Below are 20,921 nucleotides of genomic sequence, written 5' to 3' on the forward strand. Positions count from 1 at the left end.
TCACTGAATACGAAGTACGTCTGTTATTTGTGTAGTGAATCATGGACTCAAGGGTTGATAGCTAATTTTCTACTTTATGCAAGTATTCACAGTTACTATGACATGGTTATAAAAATTTTAGCCATGCTGTTGAGGGGACTGGTGTTATATGTCTTAGTAACTAAAATTTGTGCAAAGTGAGAAGTGTGTATATAGAATTGGTAATCTGTTTTTGCAAATATATGACATACGGCTAACCCTTGAACAACTTGGGTCATGGCACTGACCACTCTCACAGTAAAAACTGGCAAATCTGTTTATAACTTAACGTGGCCCTCCCCATAAGTGGATTCCCAACCATGGATCAAAAATACAGTTAAACCTTGAAAACCGTGGGTTTGGACTGTGTGGATCCACTTAAAAATAGATTTTTAAAAAATTATTAAATTATAGTTGGTATACAAATGTTGAATCATTATGTTGTACACTGGTGTAAGTTTCCAGTGTACAACACAATGATTCAACATTTATATACCTTATGATGTGATAATCACAATGAGTCTACTAACCATCTACGACCGTGCAAAGTTATTATGATATTGACTATGTTCCCTGTGTTGTACACATATCTTGTGGCTTATTTGTTTTATAACTAGAAGTCTGTTTCCCTTGACCTTTTCACCCATCCCTCCAATCTCCTCCCCTCAGGCAACCATCAGTTTATTCTCTGTATCTGTGAGTCTGTTTTGGTTTTGTTTTGTTTCTTATTTATTTATTTATTTATTTTTAGATTCCACAGAAAAATGAAATAACTCAGTATTTGCCTTTTTCTGTTTGACTTATTTCACTTAGCATAAAAACAGATTTTAAAAATTTGTATGTAAATGGAACTGCACAACATAAACCTGTGTTGTTCAAAGGTCAACTGTGTGTATGTGTCTGTGTGTGTGTTTAATCTTTAGCATATGCATTCTACTTGTGAGCTGCTAAAACCTTAAAACTGGTATCCTTTCATATGTTTCTAAGGAGACTTGTTTCTTTCTTGTTCCTTACAGATATTCATCTGCAATGGTTCTATAATTGAATGGGGATTGCCAGTAATTTTTTGTACAGAAAAAAATTTAATCTATTATTTTTAAAAAGTAATATTGGATCACACTATTTTTTCTTTGATTCTGAAATACTACAGCCCTCTGCATGAAATTTAGATTATGTACATCATTGTTGAAGAAATATTAAAAAAATTTTGATATAAGGAGTAAAACATTTTAAGTTAATGAAGACATGATGTATAGTTGAAAAAGTTTTGAATTTATTTTACACCATATAGTTAGCTTTTTGGAAAAAACTACCTCCACATATCTATTCAACTCGAAAGTATAAAAATCAGTACACATGGTACTGTGACATCTTTTAAATTCAGTAAGTTATTTACCTGAATTGTGATTAATAATACTTATTCAAAATAAACACTCAATTTTGTGAGCATTTTGATTTCTTCAAAATTGTTTCTTATGCTAATTTGAAAATGTTCAAACTTTTTTCTTTATGGATTTAGCTTAATATGCTAATCACGTATTACCATGGATATTATCTGTTATTTATTCTTTCAGCTGAGACACAGATCTAGGCTTGTTCTCATGGAACTAACAACCTAGTAGGACAGACAGACAAAAAACAAACAATAAACATTACAGATGAGCTAATTATATGGTATTTTAGAAGGTGATACATGTGATAAAGAAAAAATAAAGCAATTTAAAATAGAACAGTCAGGGGTTAGAAGTAATGCAGGCGTCATGGAAGAAGAATGTTTCACACAGTAAGATCCTGAGGTGGAAACATGCCTAGGATACTGATGAAATAGAGGAGACCAGTGATGGTGGAACAGAGTGGTGGAGTGGAGAGTAGGGGTAATTAAAGTCAGAGAGTAATAAATGACTGGTTACTATGAATTTTTGTAGACCATTGTAAGGGCTTTGATTTTTATCCTGAAAACACTGTGGAGCCATCGGAGGATTTGTAGAAGGGATATATGCTCTGAGTCATTATTAACAGGATTACTGCGGTTGTTGCATTGAGAATGAACTAAAGGATACAAGAGTAGGAGCAGGGGAACCATTTAGGTGAGGAAGGATGATGACTTGGACAAGGGAGATAGCAGGAGGCATCTTAAGAAGTCATTAGAGTCTACATATATGTTCAAAGTGGAGGTGATTAGACCTGATGAAGGATTGTATATGAGGAATGAAAGAAGAGGAGTCAAGAATACTTCCAGGAGCTTCGACCTGAGGCTCAGATTTTGACCTCAGAAGACTGCAGGAGGAGTAAGTTTTGGAGGAATGTCAGGAACTCAGTTTGGGGTGTATAAAGTCTGAGATGTGTAACAGATTTCCAAAGGGTGAAGTCATGTAGGTTGTTGGATTTAGGACTCTGGAATACAGCTGAGGGGTTCAAGCTAGAGATATTAATTACAGTATCATTAGGGTATGGGCCAATCTACTTTGTTTATACCATTGTTCTCCTTATCTATACAATGTTTAGTACTTAAAAGGAACTCAATAATATCTGTTGAGTGAGAGACTACAAATATAGGAAGTCATTTGCTGGTAAATGTTTAACCACAGACACTCAGGAAAAAAAAAATAAAGCTAATTTTTAGTGTTTGCATATCTGTAGATATAACTACTCCTATCATAATTTCCAGCTAACAAAGTAACATCACTGTATACAAAGCTGAGAAGAAATGTGCACAGTTGATTTCCTCTAGCCAGTAATAAATCAGCTTTAGAATACAATTTAGCCCACTATTGCTTAGTTATATAATCATATACATATTTTCCTTATATGCATAAGAGAATTTTAAGTTACCTTGATACTTGGGCAAATGTGAAGTAAAAAAAAATCTCATAAATAATGACGTAAGCTCAAAATAAGGGATGTAAATGAATATTTAAAGACATGTCACATACTAAACTAAATAGTAGAAATACTGAGCTATTTCTCCGTACTTTTAGGCAGGTTTCTAAATTTCTCCACACAGGTGAAATATCTTTATACAATTCCTGGGAAAGATTTTACAGCTTATGAAATAATCTATTATAATGCTAACAGTACTCTCTTGTCAGAGTTGTCTTCATAATTTCTAATGCAGCCCACAAAATGTGTTTAAAATGTTGCCATTAAACATCTACCACAAAAATATCTATATAAATTTTAATCTAGTTTTCTCTTTTGGAGTCCAAACTGTTTGGCATATACCTCAGAGTCATTATTGGTTCTTTAAAAGGTATCTATTTAACAAATCAACGTTTAAAAAAATTATTGTAGTAGAATATACATAAGATTTACCATTTTAAATATTTTAAGTGTACAGTTCAATGGTATTAAGTAAATACACATTGTTGTGCAACCATCACCACCATCTACCTCCAGAACTTTAATCAATTAATAAATTATTGTTTCATGTAAAAGGAATGCATTTTGTTGTAGGTAGTTATAAAAAGGACAGTATAAAAGAAAATAAAATTACCTAAAGTCTAACCATTCAGAGCATATCAAATCTATATCTACCTTATTGTACATATAGATATATATCTATAAGATACGTATAGATATATATCTATATGTACAATATCAGACTGTTAAATCCATGGTCTAAATATTCCTCTGGTGTTAGAGATCCTCTGAGTCTAAAATGAGATTCAGACCGACTGTGTCTAATGAAGTGGTGGGGCTGCACACCCTAGTTGTCTATTTTGCAACATTTATTTAATTTACCAGTAAGCAAGTTTCAATAAAAATTATTATGCTCAGAGCCATGAGCATAGGGAAGAAGAGGTATAAACAATTCATCATTCTAGACAGATGATTTAGAGCTGAGCCCTGGGGAGAGAGTTTAAAGTAGAAGATAAAAGAAAACTGGTCATTAAGAAATTTTTAATGGAGCAAAGATCAGGAACAAGATCATTCTTTCAAATCTATTTGGAACAAATAAACATCACAAAAATTTCTAGCAGAAGGCAAAGTTTGTAACTTATGAGTTTTGCAGATTTGGATGCAACGTGCCCAAAACAACCTGAAGAAGCAGGTGGCTTCTTCCTCCGGAGGAACTGTCATGCTCTGTGCCAAGTGTTGACATTGTTTTTTCTTCCTTCCTTCCATCTCTCTCTCTCTCTCTCTCTCTCTTTCTCTTCTCTCTCTTTTATTTTTTATTTTTGACCAAGAGGAGGTGAGGAGAGTGGAAATGCTAAGGAGGACTATGGATGAACTCTTATCAGACCTCCCTAGGGACTCTGAAATAATTGGAAGACTAGCAAAAAATGGCTTATAAGTAAAAGTTGTGGACTAAAAAAAAATTGATATTCATGTTAATGCTACCACATTTATATGTATATGTCTGGAGACTTGGAAGAATTGATGTTATATTCATGTATGTGACTTTTAAATTTCTACATGAAATTTAATTTTTAGATGCCTCATCATTTATTTGATCATTTTCCTTTATTGGGATTTTTAGTTGTTTTCAGTTCTTTAAATCTTGGTTTGCGAATTATCCTTGAACATGTTGGAGAATTGCACTACTGAAAAAATTTTGACAATATATATCCAACTGTTAGGTTAAGCCATAGGAAATATTAACTGGCATTATAAACTATAAAACTGGCAGTTTCACAAGGCTCGATCTACCAATTATTTACCAATTTTTGCCAATTTTAATAAATTAAAAGTTATGTCTCATCACTTTAATTTTCATTTATTTGATTAATGAACTCTTATGGTTCATTTATTCAGCAATCTATACTGTGTGCTTACTATGGGCAAGCCAGTATGATAGGCATAGGATAAAAAGAGTACTAAGAACAAAATTAAGCCTATCTTCATGGTATTTACAAGTCCATTAGAAGAAATTATTCATCAAATATTCTTAAATATAAATATGAAATTTAATGTAAGAAAAATGCTATGTCAAACATGCGCTAAGAGAATCTATGAAGGAACATTTAATTTAAATCAGGAGACTCAAGTAAAGTTTCCCTGTGAAAGTGACATTTGAGTTGCTATCTGAAAGAGGACTACATTTGACTAATGAGTAATTGGCAGAAGGGAATTGGAGACAGAAGGAAAACTGTATGCTCAAAGGCTTAGTGGCAAAAAGATAGCATCATATATTCAAGGACTTGAGAGAGAATTAGAGTAGTTGGAACAAAGTTTAAGCCAGTTGAGTTAAGGCATTAAATGAAGTTGGGCAGGGATCAGGATAAAAAAAGTCATTATTGTCTGGATTAAGAATAGTCTTCTTATAAGAATGAGAAAATATTGTAGGATTCCAAATAGGGGTGCAGAAACATGTTCCTAGATATGTTTTGAAGGCATCATTCTTTGTATCAACATATTAGGGTGGGTTAAGACTGGATGTGGGGAAACCAATTGGAAGGCCATTGTAATAGGCCAGGAAAGATATAAGAGAAGCTTGGACAAGGAAAGTGGGGTAGACACAGAAAGATGGTAATAGATTTTGGAGCTGTTTGAACAACTGGATGGATATTTGTACTGTTTATTGATAAGGGGAACTCTGGAAGAGGAAAAGTTTTGGAAGTAAAATAATGATTTTGGTGGTGTTTAAGGAGATTTTCAGACATCCAAGAGGAAATGTCAAATAGGTAATTGAACATATGTGGCCAGAGTAAAAGAAGGTTTAGATATAGGATTTTAAATTGGTGAGCCATTTACTTTTTGAGTTTTAATTCAAATATATGTATTATCTGATAAAAAATTAAAATAAAAATGGTTTAGGGTAGGATGAATCTCTATATTCTCATGTCAAATAATGTCCAAGATTTATAAGTTTTCAATAAATGTTTAATAAACTAGTGTGTGGAATTAAACATGACATAATGTAAACATTAGTAATTAAAAGAAATATGTCTGTCTTTATGCATGTGTATAATATAGTGTGCATAAATATGATATATCATACATATATATGATATATCACAAAAATCAAGAAGAGTATTGAAATGTGAACATGAAAGTTATAAGTTTGTAAAATTTGAGGAGTAGGATAATTATGAATAAATGTAACTTCATAATATTTATGTTTTTGGATATTTTTACACAGTGCATGTGTGTCCCTTACATAAATGAGAGAGAAAAAATACATTCAAATGAAAGACTGGTATAGAGGATGGTTCAGGATCAGAGAACGGAGACTAGAATGAGAATAATTTAGAGAGTTTTTGCCACATATTACAATTTTGAGTTATCTGCTTCTCAAACTATATCCAAAGTTCAGATGAGAAAAGTACTTCTAGAGAAAATACATTTATCCTTTCTTGAAGTATACTCTTCATCAAACCAGACTATTTGGAAACTGTGCCCAGATAAAGGTTTAGTACTCTGAGAACTCCATTCTGAACTTTGCTTTGGCACATGCCTTTGGATGACTCAGAGGAATGCTAAACAAACATCTATAAAAAACTTGATTTTGCATTTATGACAGTGTGGTTGAGGATGCTGTCTTCTTTATTACTTATAAAAGGTATTTCTTGAAATTTGAAAACTAGAAATTCTTTAGCTCTTAAGAAACGTGCATGTATTTTCTTATGAACAATGTAAACCTTATTTCTAATTATATATCCTTTTTTTGCAAGTTTATCAAGAATCTCAGAGACATTTGAAATTCAACTTTCGTAAATGATTAGGAGTCTAACTTGAATGTCTATGTTATAACTTTACCCTGGTCTTGTTCTTATTTATTTATTTTTTTACATATATAATATTTTCTCTAGTTTTAATTTTTGATTCATTTATATTTGTCTGCTTTATTGTATGGATTATTATGTATCTTTATAATTCAGAAGTAAACCAGCTAGATAATAGACAGAAAATGGGAACTCTTTATTCAACAGTGAAAAACGAAGCTAGAGATTCGGATTAGATAATTTGGGGAGAGAGATTTAGCATTGCAGAACCTGTGCATTTAATCACTACACAGAAGCAAAGACTTAGAAATACAGTCACAGGAGATATGCCAAAGATGAAGAAAGGAATTAGAAAGTTGAAAGCCAAGAGACAATAGTCACCTGTGGGGAATACTACTGAAAGGGCAAGAAAGTCGAGAACTCAAATGCCCAAAACATTTTATAATAAGACTCTTTAGACAGAGTGTTGTGAAAGGAAGTCAGATTTGAGTGGCTTGAGGAGCACATAGCAGGTAAGAAAATGAAGAATATAAGCCATTCATATTTTTATGTTTGTTAGACATATTTGGTTCTTTTGTGAACAAACTCTCTGTTTATATCTCTTATATTAGTTATATTTTTTTATGTGTGTAAGAATATGTTATATTAATTAAGGTTTTTAAAAATATTATGCTGGCTAAATATGCTGCAAACTTTTTTTGACATATTTTTTCCTATTGTGGTTAATGTAACCTTGATATCAACTGTAGTTCTGCTAGTTATATAAGAACCACTTTGGATTACATCTTATTCTGTGATGACCTTGCATTTCACCCATTCAAATAACATATAATTATTGCTTTCACTATCTGCTCATAAATAATTTTTACAAGAATTCACTATTATTTTAACAGAACTTTCACAGCTCACTACAGCAATTCGCATGCGGATGCAAATGGTGTATTTTAAAACCCCTGAATAAGAACTACAAATTGTAGAAAGAGCCAAAGATAATAAATTTGCTAAAAAGTAATCTTTTCCAAAACATAAGTTTAAGTTACTATTTTGCAAAGAATGCAAAGATAAAGTAATAGATATTGGGCTAAACTCATTCTGTTTATGTGGGCTAAAAAAATAAGTTAAGTCTTACTGTAACACAAATAAAAGCTATTAACTACATGGCCAGTAGCTTTCTCTAAAGTATAGAGAAGTGAGAAGATTGGCTTTCGGCAATAGAATTAAAGAGTGGTGTAAAAAAAATTGACCAAAGTGTTTATATCCATAATATTTATAGCAATGATGTAGAATTTACCACAGTACTTTTAGATAATTTGTTACCAGATTGAGGCCTCACAATTTTTATGACTGTATATTTTTATTTGCTCATAATAAATTTCAAAAGAAATAGAGGTTCAATGAATACTTTGCATAACAGTTAGCTTTATATAAAAGAATTTTTTTAAAGAAATTAATAAATTAAGAGTAGCATATGAGATCAATTTTTATCTATTTGGTTAAAAATGTAACTTAGTTCAGTTAGATTAAATATTTCTTTTAATAATTAGAGTTTCTAACTTATTCTCAAAAATTTGCTTAGAAAATGGAAAAACATTTTCTATTTACTAATATCTCCAAATACTGAGTGGCACATGTCATAAATGAATAAAAATGACAATATTTATATTATATTAACTGCTCCATTAATAATTTTCTAACATTTACATTCGCAATTAAAATATAGGTAATATATGTGTGAAAAGTGCTATATATACAAGTAAAATATACAGCATAAACAAGTGCTAAATTCTAATTTAATTAAAGGAATAACCATCTAATTAAACATTGTAATCATCACTACTTCTTAGGGGCCATAATAGTATAGAGGTTAAGAAGAGCACAAGCCTGGAATGGAATGCAGTAATTTGAATTTGGCTCTACTGCATGATCCGGGGAATGCTTAGCATCTTTTAGATAAATGTTATATTTAAATGTTACATTTTAACATGGCAAATTTAGGGAAGATAATGGAGAGAAAAAGTGACTCTTCATTGACAAATACTTCCACTGTGTGTGTTTTGGGGTGTTGAGGGGTGGTGAGGTAACCTTCCAGGCAAGAAGAAACTGTAGAAATAAAAGATGACTTCTTAGCCAACAAAAACACAGCTTTGCAGGAATTATCAACAAAGCAAAAAGTAACACGTTTCAGGATAAGACCAAAATCTGTGACTTCACATTTAAATCTTTAGTAGAGTTATCAATACTATATGTATATAAAAGTGGACATAGAAAGCAAGCAATTTTATCAATGCAGAATAGAGCGCCAAACATTTCAAAGAAAACTCAATGCCTTTTACTTGACAAAATGTGTGATCTTTGGCTTGAGGTTCTCCATTTGTAAAATATAGGTGTTCATGAAGGGAGTATTTACAATTCTTTTCAGGTCTAAAATTTCTAAGGTCATAGGTGGTTGCAAGCATTTCAGTGCAGCTGAAGGGAAGCCAGATGTGCCTGAGTTGAAGAGAAAGTAGTTTTCAAGCTCAGGATCTTTTGATTCTAGGCAGAGCGACAGAGTGAGTTGAATTCTGTTTTTATTAAATGGGAATAGAAAACACTCACATTTCAATAAGCCAAGTGTTCACAAGGCAGTCTAAATGATGCATTTTTTATCAGTAAGAACAAATTAGGGGTTAAGTAACCTTTATGGTTATTTCAATAACACATTAATTATATAAGAAAATATAATTTCTGTGAGCATATACCGTTTACTATGTTCCAATGTGGCAGGGAGTCCATGCAACCATAAACCAAGCCACCATGAAGTTCATGTGAACTTCCTTAGAAGGGTCTACCTTGTAATGTTTAATCTATAATATAACTGCAAATATAAGTTTTTCCAGTTCATGTTTCATAAGACACAAATGCAGAAGGTTTCCGTACACCGGTGAATTACTGAGAGTTCTAATAACTGTTATATTTGTATAGTATTTGATTCTAAAAATTATCTTAAACAGGCTTTTCTCTATTTCTGTATTTCTTTTTATCAATTGTCTGCTCAAATAAGAGTATTCCTTTAAGTAAGAGATTTTAAAATGATCTGAACTGAGTATACTTCATATTTTGTTGCAAATTGTATGCTCCATAAATTTTGTATCATTTTAGTAATCAAATGTTTTATAGGAAAGAGTTATTAAAGTATTCGTTAATTTCAAATCAGTGAGTGTAATGAAATGGCATTATATTAGCCATTAAAATAACTCAAAAGCCATTTCAGATTTTGTATAAATTTTAGCAGAAAGTAATTGGAAAAATAAACATTTTCCTCTTACTTAAACTACCAATTTCACACATACTAAACTTTCATCAAATTTCACAATGCATCATTAACATTTCAAGATTGTGAGAATTTTATACCATGATATGCTAATGCCTCTCCTCCTGATCACAACATTAAAAACCATGTGCTTACAAGAAATAAAAAAGACAAAAAAAACCCCAAGGCAAAAGAAAAAATAAGATGCTCAAACCAAAGGAACATTCAATTCTACCTTGGTACAGAAAGCTTAGAAGCAATTTCACCTGTTCCCCAATTTGGAGTTGATTTGTTGCTTTTTTTTATTTATTTCTGTCCCTATACATGTGGAAGATCAGAGATAAAGGGGAAAGGGATAAAGATCAATTTCAGAGGCTGTAAAAAAATGTGATTTTGTGCTAATTTATCCTAGTTAGTGGCAAGTAACCAGTGTTCCTTCAGTTTAATCCTCTGGGTCTGATATTCAAAAAAGCTTCTAAAGATTTATTGATAAATATCTCTGTGTTCACTATTTCAAAACAGTAAGGGTTAAAAGAATGACATAAATAAAGGAATGACTTATAAAAAGAATTCTCTTCTTATTTTTTTCTTATAATAGTGGCTTAATGTAGTAAGAATTAATATTAAGCCTCACTTTATTTTGAAACAGACTCGTTAATGTCGGGAAAAAATACTCTTTTCTTCCACAATCAAGAATATTGAGATTTGAAGTTAAAGTGAAATTACCTCATGTATTCCACATGCAGTTCCCAATCACAAAACCAATACTGAAATCAATTGATATGGTCATTTTTAGCATAATGTTGAATTAAAGTGTAACCAGCTTTCAATAACAGGGGGAGATTTACCATTGTCTTGACACAGCATGCATATTTCATAATGTCAATATGAGAAAGAAAATGCACACAGAAAATTTTAAAACTTAAATATGAGAACAAATGTTGAAGGTCAATCGAGCTTCTTTTAATTGCTTAAACATTTCAGAATCCCCACTATAGATGAGGAAAGAATCTAAAAAGTTATCTTAAACAGCTATAAAGTAGTGTGTCTCATTTTTTAAACAATTATTCCCTGGGCTTTTTGTTGCACATTATCTGAAAGATTTGGATGCAGTCTTCAAGGCACAGTGTCTACTCAACTCATAGCCTCCACAGATTACCAGAAGTGAAGTCTGACCTGAGACACTGTGGAAACTGCTAGCCAATGGCAATCTTTGGGAGGGAACCTGTTGTCCCTGATGGATAGATGCTCTGTGACTGGGATGCCAAACCAGTATTGGCCATGGGGTAAGGCTAGGGAATGCGATGGGTGGGGATGAGTTCCAGAAGACCGGAGAGAAAAGGGAAGTGTGAAGGGTAGACTCATCGCCCATTTCTCTGAGAGAATAGTGTCTGACCGAGAGACAGAAGGCCAAAAAGCACATTTTTTTTTTGCAGAGAATGTAAGCTTTGCCGCAGTTATTTGAAGTCATATGAGAATTAATTGTTTCTAGCTGACTTTCTCCTACTTGAAATGACATTTCCCCATTTCCTTCCTTCCTTTTCTTCGGTCTCTGTAGATGTCCTTAACCGGGACCAGGGCTTAGCGTGGGAGTGCGGGAGGCCGTAGCAGCAGAAACTAGTTCAGCCGCTGGAGGACTACGAGTGGGTCATTGACCTCTTTTCTCCAGGAACTCTTTCCTAGGCCCTTTCCCTTTACCAAACCCACCTTGTCACCATTTCCTTTGAAACCTTATTCCCTGCCCAGCTCTCCCTCCTCCCTCTCGCCTGTCCTTCTTCTCACCTGTCCACAGCAATGGCCGTCATAGAGTAGATGCTGGCGAACACGGCTGTGATAGGGAAGAAATTCTGGAAGCGACAATAGTTGGCGCCGAAGTACCACTCGCTGTGAAGCGCGTAGATGAAGTTGACCAAGGTGTTGAAAGCTGCCATGGAGGCGTCGGAGAAAGCCAGGTTCACGAGGAAGTAGTTGGTGACGGTCCTCATGCGCTTGTGGGCCAGGATGATCCAGATGACTATGAGATTCCCTAAGACCGCCACGGCCACCACCACGCCGTACGCGAGGGACCAGAGCGCGATGCGCCAGGACGGTTGCACGAACTGGTTGGTGAGATTGGACCGCGGCTGCGAAGGCGCCGGGGAAGTCTCGGGCAGTCCCAGCGTGGGGGACGAGGCGGAGAGATCGCCGGCTTGGATAAGCTGTTGCAGCCACTCAGCCTCAGCCACTCCTACCGCTGCCCCAGACGCGAGCGCCTCACTCAGGCTCCCGGCATCAACGCCCTCTCCTCCCGCGCCTGTCGTCCAGTTTGTGACCGAGGGCAGAGAGGCCATCGCCACCAGTCTGCAGCCCCGGATCTGCCCACTCACCCGCCGCCAGCCTCAGCCAACTCCCCTGAAGTTCTTATTTGCCTCCTGGTCTTGGTTGCTGGGCGGTCCTCAGCCCCCACCCCCTGGAAGCGCTGCAGAGAAGGTACCGCTCCTCTTGTTCCTGAAGAGATGCTTTGAACAAGCAGGTGATGGAGAGTAAGGGCGCCACTTCGTCCGAGGAGTTTGCGACTTTGGCAGGCAGGCAGGATGAGACGATCCGGAAGAGAGAGATTAGGAACTGTCCCCGCCGGGGATCTCGGGGATGGCCTGGCACCGGCGGCGGAGCACTGAGGCTCGGATGCTGCGGCGCGCTTTATAGTCTCTTATAGCCCCCTGCTTTGGTGACGTTGTAGGGGCCGCGGAGCTGACCAACCCCTTCGCAGACAACGATTGTACTCCTTTCCTCCACCCCACCCTTCAGATTTCATTCATTCTCTATTTGCTGCGGAGCAGCTGGAACTTGAAGGGTGGACATCTCAAAGAAAGGGCTGTACTTCCTCACACGTAATTAAAATCCTGCCAAGATTGGTTTTCCTCTTTAACTTCAGGATATTTTGCTGAGGTCCTTGTTCTCAGACATTTCTGTGGGCTGTTCATTTCTAAACCAATGAAACCATTCACCGTTAAACTGAAGGCACAATCCCCGGAGCTTTTCCCTGAGAGAGTGTGTGGGTGCAGCTTGCTGCGGGCTATGGTCATATTGTTAGGTGTTAACTGGCTTTTGGAATTTCAGTCAACTTTCTGCCTGCGTGTTCATGTTATCACTTCTCAGATCCCTTTTCCTCTCGCTCTCACTTCCAAAGTCCCCTGTTCCTCCTCTTTAATCTCTATCACCATGAGAGACTACGTTTTGGGAGGCTTGGCTTAGATTGGAATGCCATAACGCACAGAGGGTAAATTAGAAATCCCAAGATGTGGGTTTTTTGTTTGTTTGTTTGTTTGTTTAAACACGACAAGACTTAGATTTCTTTATTATTCTGGGATAAACGTATCCTGTAAGCAATCTGAATACATACACTCGGTTATACAGTTTTGGACATTTGGCGCTTTGGTTTTCAGGGCCTGACCATGAGGATGAGCACCAATAGCCTTAGTTTCCTGGGTAAGTGGGCAAGCCTGACTTCTGAGCTTTGGCTGGAGCATGTGAACTAGAGTGCTCTGTGCAGTGCCAGCTGTAGGAAATGGTCTCTGCTTAGACTGTAGATAGGCAATTTATCAGGATGTTCCAGAGGCCAAGCTCTCTTTTATTAATTTCTCGGGGATAGATATGCAGGAATTCAGTGTTAAACATAATTTAACAATCTCCTGAAAACACTTGAAAATTTTGAACCTCAGTTTTCACATTTGAAAATGAAAAATTTTTAAAAAGTCTAATTTACAAGATAATTATGGGGGTGAGTAGTTTCAACAGAATTCCTTCAACAACACTAGGCAAGAGGGAGACCTCAGTAAATGTTAGCTACTTCAATTTTATCATGGTGCATTTCATCTAAATGTTTTCAGTTAAAATGAATCAAAGTGTAACCGTAGGGCAACTGAGTCAGGGGCTTATGCTGCCTGTGCCGCTCAGCCAATAGACCAACACAGAAGTTGGGCTATTAGGACAGTGTTTATTGTCAGAGCATCTGTGATTTGAGAAGGCAGCAGGTTAACACCTTCAGAAACTGCTTTACTTTCTCAGTCCAGCTTAGGGTATTTAAGGGGACATCTGGGAATTATTCCAGAGGCTACATGATGGTTCCAGGGGTATGTCATGCTTCCTGGAGCCTTCCCTCTGGTGACTTGGTTCTCTGGTGGTGTTGGCAACCAGGAGCAAAGATGGGAGTAGTCTGGAAAGAATGCTAGATCAGAAGGATTGTGGTCAGTAAGCCTAAGGGCATTAATCATAAGTTTCAGGGCAACTTTCTATGGCAGAAGATATTCTAAGCTCTGGGTCAAGCTTCAGGGGCTGATCTATTGTTAAGCTATGGGATAAAGAAAGGTGAGGCTGGGGACGCTGTGAGGCCTCTACTACAGAGGTCCCAACCAGGCCTTTCTTCAAAAGCAAGTTTTACTTGCTTCAAAAGAAGTTAGCTTGTAATTTGTGAATATTTTGAATTCTTTAGTTTCCCTGTTCAGAGCATATTCTTTAAAAAACTTGCAATGATTATTTCACAAATGGTTGTGCAGGGTGGCTTGTGATGAATAGTGTTTTCCTTTTTATAGTTTTTATGATGAAAACTATAGTGTATAGAGCTAAGTGTGAGGCAACCTGATAATTACATTGACAAAACCCTTATGCAAAATAAATGCATGCTGAAAGTCATAATTATCAAGGGTTATTGTTTCCTATTTCTTCCCAGAGAGGCCTGTGAAAATATATGATAAATTATAAGTTAATAGAGACTCCACACTCTTGCTTATTAATTCTAAATTAAACCATTTTCTTTTGAAAGCCAAATTATTTCTTTCTGCCAATTTACCTTCCTGAAATTACTTCAGTTACAAATGAAAGCCTCTCTCTTTCCTAATGAAGGGAAGAATTAAAAAAAAAACAAACTTCGTATAATACACACCACTTATCAAGATTATGATATGGATCATTCTGGTGGTTGATAATTAAGTATATTTTGATCAAATATTTTAAGTTGTAAAGTTGCTTAGTTGTGTAGAAGTCTATTAAATCTATTATACTCTTGCCTTAATTATCCATACAGAGTATCATAAGTCGTGATTCTATTTTCCTTGGACTTATATATGGGTAAGGTGATATGACAAAAAATAAGTGATAATGATAAAATTAGAACTAGTTAGAGTGCAAGGGCTTAAAAAAGGTCTTTCTTTTCAGAGGAAGAGAGGAATCCAGGTCAAGGCTTTCCTTTTAGATCTGTCTTACATAGAGAGAATTTCCCTGTATCCCTGAGCAGTAGTACTGAGTAGTTGTTATTCATTCATTGCTTCAGTCATCCTCAGATATGAAATGAGTATACTTCCTTCCAGGAGCTATGCCAAGTACTAGGGATGTGGCAATGAAACAACCACATATGAACCCTGTCCTTCTGGAGCCTGTGGTCTAGCAGTATTTTTGACATTAAAGCAAGTATTATAAGTAGTAAGATAGGAAGTTACAGAAAAAAAAAATGGGAGTGTGTAACTGAGTAGAAGGAGGTTGTACTCACTGGAGTCTAGATTATGTCAGTTTCTCTTAAAAATTTCTTTGTGAGAATGAAATGAAGTGCCAAAAAAGACAGGCTTACCAGGAGTTTACACCTTAAAAAATGGGAAGATTTAGGAGATAAGAGAAGTGTAAGAAAGAGGGATCCTGGTTAAGAGAATTTGGGGAATAATCTGGCCATTGTAGCTCCAGAATCTGAATCTGCTCTTATCTAAGTGCACTCTGATGGCTTCCTCATTCTTCTTTATCCTCTTTCTCTTACCATTAGAATCTAGCCTTAAGCATGAACATTGAGGTCAGGAGCAGAGGGGCAGAGGACATGGTAACAGACCAGGTGACTCTTAGAGAAGGATCCTATAATTTTGCATTTAAAAACTGAAGCTATTATTTTATTTTTCAGATTGCAGACTAAAATTCTGATGATCCTTTCAATATTTTTTTTTATTATTTAAACCAAGGTCCCGTCCTTTCAGTATGAGATCATCCAGAGAGAATTTTTGCCTTTTAATGACTCTCTTTTATTTAAGCTATATTAATGTAGCCCGAGATTATCAGGACAAGAAATCACATATTGAGATATAGGTAATGGAATAGAGATGAAGAGAAGAAGGAAGGTTATCTACATACCTTGTGATTATATTTAATTGATAATGTAGGTTTATTGCCAAAAGCATAAGCTTATTGACCCTGTTGTAATGAAACAATAAAGAAAATACCATTATCAGCAACAAAACATTTTTGTAATAGGAAGGCAGAGAGAGGAAAAATCAAAACAAAACGGGGAGTTTGTGTGAACTTGCACCTACACAAATCTCTAAGGATGCTGGGAAGTAAGCTAAGCATGGTAAATAGCTTAGGAGATGTTAATAAGTTTTAGATAATAGTGACTAAATCTTGGTCTGACTGCATGAGTGTAATATAAATTATAACCATTTATGTGAATCCTTGTATTTATCTTAAAGACCAAGAAGTGTTTACCCATTTTATTATGCATAATAGATTACATTTCTTCTAAATTTTATTTGCGCTCAGTGTTTTTGCTTAGAATACATGTTAGTAATGTACCCAATAATTTGTTAAAAACTTATAATAATAAAATGGATACTGGTCATTACTTAATTATTTTTTTCCTCTCTGACAACTCAAGGAAACAGTATGGCATATTTTATACTTGTATTTTTATTTTACAAGAGTCTCCTTTTTTCCTGCCTATAGAATTCCAGAAGTCCAACAGCCTTTCTTCCTTTCATCCTGCCTCTGTTCTCCTTAGGCCAAAATAGTGGTTTCTGCTGAAATAGTTAATTGGATCAATGCATCACATGCCTAATCTTTCCAATAATAGTTTATTCAGCCACACTCTTGGCATTGTCTCCAGAACACAACATTCCCATCTTTTGAAATATGGACAGGCTGAGAATTTTACAAATCTTTCTTTTTTCTTCTTCTTCTTTTTTTTGTTTTGTTTTGCTTAACAGTTCCTTCCTCAAGTTATCTCTTTCCTCTTGCATTTTACCACAGGCAGCAAGGAGAAACCAGGCCTCACCTTGCACACTTTGCTTAGAAATTTCCTCAGTTATATATCCAAGTTCATCAGTTACAAGTTTTACCTTCCACCCAAAAGCAAAATACAATTCAGCCAATTTTATAACAAGGATAATCTTTCTTCCAGTTTTCAATAACCGATTCCTTATTTCTTCCTCATATCTCACCTGAATCTCCTTTAATAACCATATATCTAAAAGTCTTTTAAGGCAATCTAGATATTTTCTATGACATGCCTCAAAATTCTTCTGGCTTCTATTACCCAATTTCAAAGCCAATCCCACATTTGTTACAGCAACACCCTACTTCCTCACAGTTTAACCTACAATTTTATTATTTATTCTTTCATTCTTAACTTTCTCTCCATCCGTGAGGCTGTAGAACAACTCTTTGCTGCTTCCTCCTTTCTTCCTACATCCAAACAATGTATTTTGAGACTTCCTTTCTCTGACTACCATTTACATTTGGGGTTTCCAGAGATTCCTGTCTTGATCCTTTTCTTTTGTTACTCTGTATATTCTTCTTGAGAGCTCTACTTCATGCGAATTCAAGTCTTCACTACCTTTAGTCATGATGTGTACCAAATCTACCTTTCCATGCTCATATACTCAACTACCTATGGGACATCTTCCTTTAGATGCCATACAGTCACTTGAGACTCTACAAGACCCAAATTGAACTCATCTTTAAGATCTTAGACCTTTTTTCCTCCCATGTTAATAAGAACATAAATCTGGCTGAATAATTACTCAAACTAGAAACAGGAATTATTCTAGATTTCTTTGTGTTCCTCTCTTTCCTTCACAAATCCAATCATTTACCACTTCTAGTAGAATAGATTCAGCATTCTTAGAAGCTCTTATATCAATTTTCTTATTTCTTTTCCCATTGATACTTCCCTAGTGCAAATCTCCATTACTTCTGCTGTGGATTCTGTGACAGACTCTAATAGAGCTCACTGATGAATAGATCACTGCTGATTTTAGGCAGCACTGTAGTTAACTATTCTTTACAATGGTTACAGAGATCTTTCTAAACATATATTAGATCAATCATTCCCTTGTCCAAAATTTTTCAATGGAAAGCAACAAGGTCCTTCAATATTGGTCCCTGCTTTCCTCTTTAATTTTATCTTTTACTTCTTGTAACGTCTCTTCTCTTTAACTCTCTGAAACCACTGGCGATTCTTCCAACATATCCTATTCTTTCATATGCCATGTCTTCCCGATTCTGGCCTCTCTTCCTGGAATACCAGTTCTCTTCCTAGTTCTTTACATTTCATCTTAATTATTATTATTATTATTTTTTGAGAAGCTTTTTATGATGTGGAAGTCCATTATAGTACCCTGTTTATGTCATTAGCTTGGTTCACTTCATACCATCCTGTAATTATTGATTTACCTCTATGTCTCCTCCATTAAATTATAAGATATTTAAGAGATGAATATGAGCTTTATTCATTTAGCTAGCATAGAACCTATAACAAATATATGTTACCAGAATTACTAAATTCTTAGCAGATCAGCTCTTCTTTCTATATGCAATATGAAATTAACAACCTTAAATTAGACACTGAATTTTTTAAGAGCACATTTGGTTTTTCAAGTATGACCTTTTAGAAATAAAGTTTATTTTATTGGGCTTGTTATTTGTAGGTGAAATTTATGTTGTATTGCAAATGGTAATTTTAGAAGTTAATTTGTGTTTTAAATCGTGTTAGGAAAAATATTTTTATGTTATATGTAGTAAAACACACTAGTATGTTTTATGTTAGAAATAATATACCAGTCTTTCTCCCTTACCAAGAGACCTTGAGGTTAATACTAACTATAGATTCACAAAAGGTCATATTAGATTTTATTTTTATAGGTTTGTAATTACTTCAAGATGCATACATATTCTTATGTACTTAACAGAATGGCAGAATTTTCATCTATTTATTAGATTTATACATATATACATACACACAGAGTATTTGAAAACCACATTCATTTCTTGTAACAAAATGCCATATTAAATATCTTTTAGGTAAAGTATATAATTGGGAATGGCAATTTCTTTCTATTACTGGGTAACTTCACTAGAGCTGTTGCTCTTACACCTTTTAATAACATATTTATAGAAAATAATATGTGTCCAAAATTATTGTTTTATTTACTAGTTTTACTAGTACCATCACCTATTCTTGTGTGTATTTTCTCTAACCCTAAATTTTATCTTTCCTGTTTTGTTCATGATTTTCACTTTGTCTTGTAATCTAGTAATTACATTTATATCATGTGCAATGAGTTGTTATCCATATAGTTACTGCTTTCTCTACTACTTCTATTTGGGATACAATAACCTATACAGCTTCAGTAAAAAGAATAGTGAGATCTTTAGAAAATAGAAAAAGTATTTTGAACACATAACTCATTTCTTTGGTGAATTTTCCTTCTTCTTCTTCTTCTTTTTTTCTTTGTAAGAAAGCAAGACATAACAAATGCTCAAAAGTTTTGGATATATATGAACACATCTTTTTTATGGGCTTTAGTTGAAAAAAGGTGGTTTTTTAAAAAATTTTTTTTCATTTTTATACTGAGTCTTTTAAAAACTGGAGACCTCCAGTGGTGTAAAGAGAAGTTACTCAAATTCACTCAGTCAGAAAATATTTATTGAGTATCTATTATATGCTGATGCTGTTCTAGGATTAGGAATTATAAAGGATTTATACTTTGATGCAATCTGACTATAGAGATTTTCTAAATATATTATACCTTTGCCTTGGGGACAGATACTACAAAAATATTTCATTAGCTACCCTTTAAAAATTTATTTTACATTTAATTTAATTAAAAATAACTACCATTTATGGAGCTTTTATTCTGCCAGGCACTATACTGACATAGATCTTACTTCATCCTTAAACAACACTGAAGAACCTGAGGTACCTATTTCACAGATGAGAAAACAGAGGCTATAAGAAGTTAAGTTGTCTAAGAGCACAAAGGTGATAAGTGAAGGAAGAAACTTCACAGTATCAAGAAATGAAACTCCTTGCTATGTTTGAACAATTTCATTAATGAAAGCAGTATTAAAGGAGGTTTTTCAATTGGAGAATGACAGCTCATCTGTTGTATATAGCTAATACAACTCAGGCACTGGGTGGAAAGCAATGAGTAAAGAGATTGTGAGTAAAGATACCATGAATTTCTCCCCACTTTAAAATAGTAAGCATTCTTAAAATAATAACCCTCAATGCTAGTGTGGAAATTATTAAAGCAGTAGAAATTAGTATGATATAAAGCAATATATATCAAGAATTTTAATAATGATCTCACTCTTTGTGTCCAATAATTTCAATCCTAATGATTCGATCTAAAGAAGTAATCCGTAATTCAGACAAAAGTTTGTGTACAAGAATGTATATTGCAGCTGTATTTAAGTGGTCAAAAATGTAAAAGGCATAAAAGTAAATAATTTTAGCATGTCTAAAAAAGAATTTTGGCATCTTCAAAGCTAGGCTTTTATCCTATCCTTTGAAGAACATATTTTAAATGTTCTGAAATTAGAAGTAATTGTACAACATTGTGAATTGTACACTTTAAAATGATTAAAATGGTAGATTTTATGTTATGTGAATTTTATCTAAAATTTTAAAACAAAATTTTATGTTATGTGAATTTTACCTAAAAAAGGAAATCATTTCTAAAAAAAAAAAGTTCAGAAAGATTCATCATGTCACAATCAAAATTAATGTAAAAGAATTGAGTCAAGATATATTCAAATGAAGTTACTAGACCACTGGACTCTTGCATATGAAAAAAATATTATATGCAACAGGTAAAAAACAAATCACTTTAAAATTAATAAAATAATATGGTCTCAAAATTTTACACATTACCTGT

The 20,921-nt window shown here is 34.4% G+C and overlaps 1 protein-coding gene across 1 annotated transcript in view; it reads right to left on the minus strand.

Annotated features, from left to right (window-relative positions):
- TACR3 (tachykinin receptor 3) overlaps positions 1–12,411 on the minus strand; it is a 66,748-nt gene extending 54,337 nt beyond the window's left edge. The window contains exon 1 of the mRNA XM_006918884.1: positions 11,755–12,411. Within this exon, the coding sequence (XP_006918946.1) occupies positions 11,755–12,302 (548 nt within the window). The 5' untranslated portion in view covers positions 12,303–12,411. The remainder of the gene's footprint in view (positions 1–11,754) is intronic.
- Between the last annotated feature and the right edge of the window lie 8,510 nt (positions 12,412–20,921).

Source organism: Pteropus alecto, unplaced genomic scaffold (genome assembly GCF_000325575.1).
Source record: "Pteropus alecto unplaced genomic scaffold, ASM32557v1 scaffold5, whole genome shotgun sequence".
Lineage (NCBI taxonomy): Eukaryota > Metazoa > Chordata > Mammalia > Chiroptera > Pteropodidae > Pteropus > Pteropus alecto.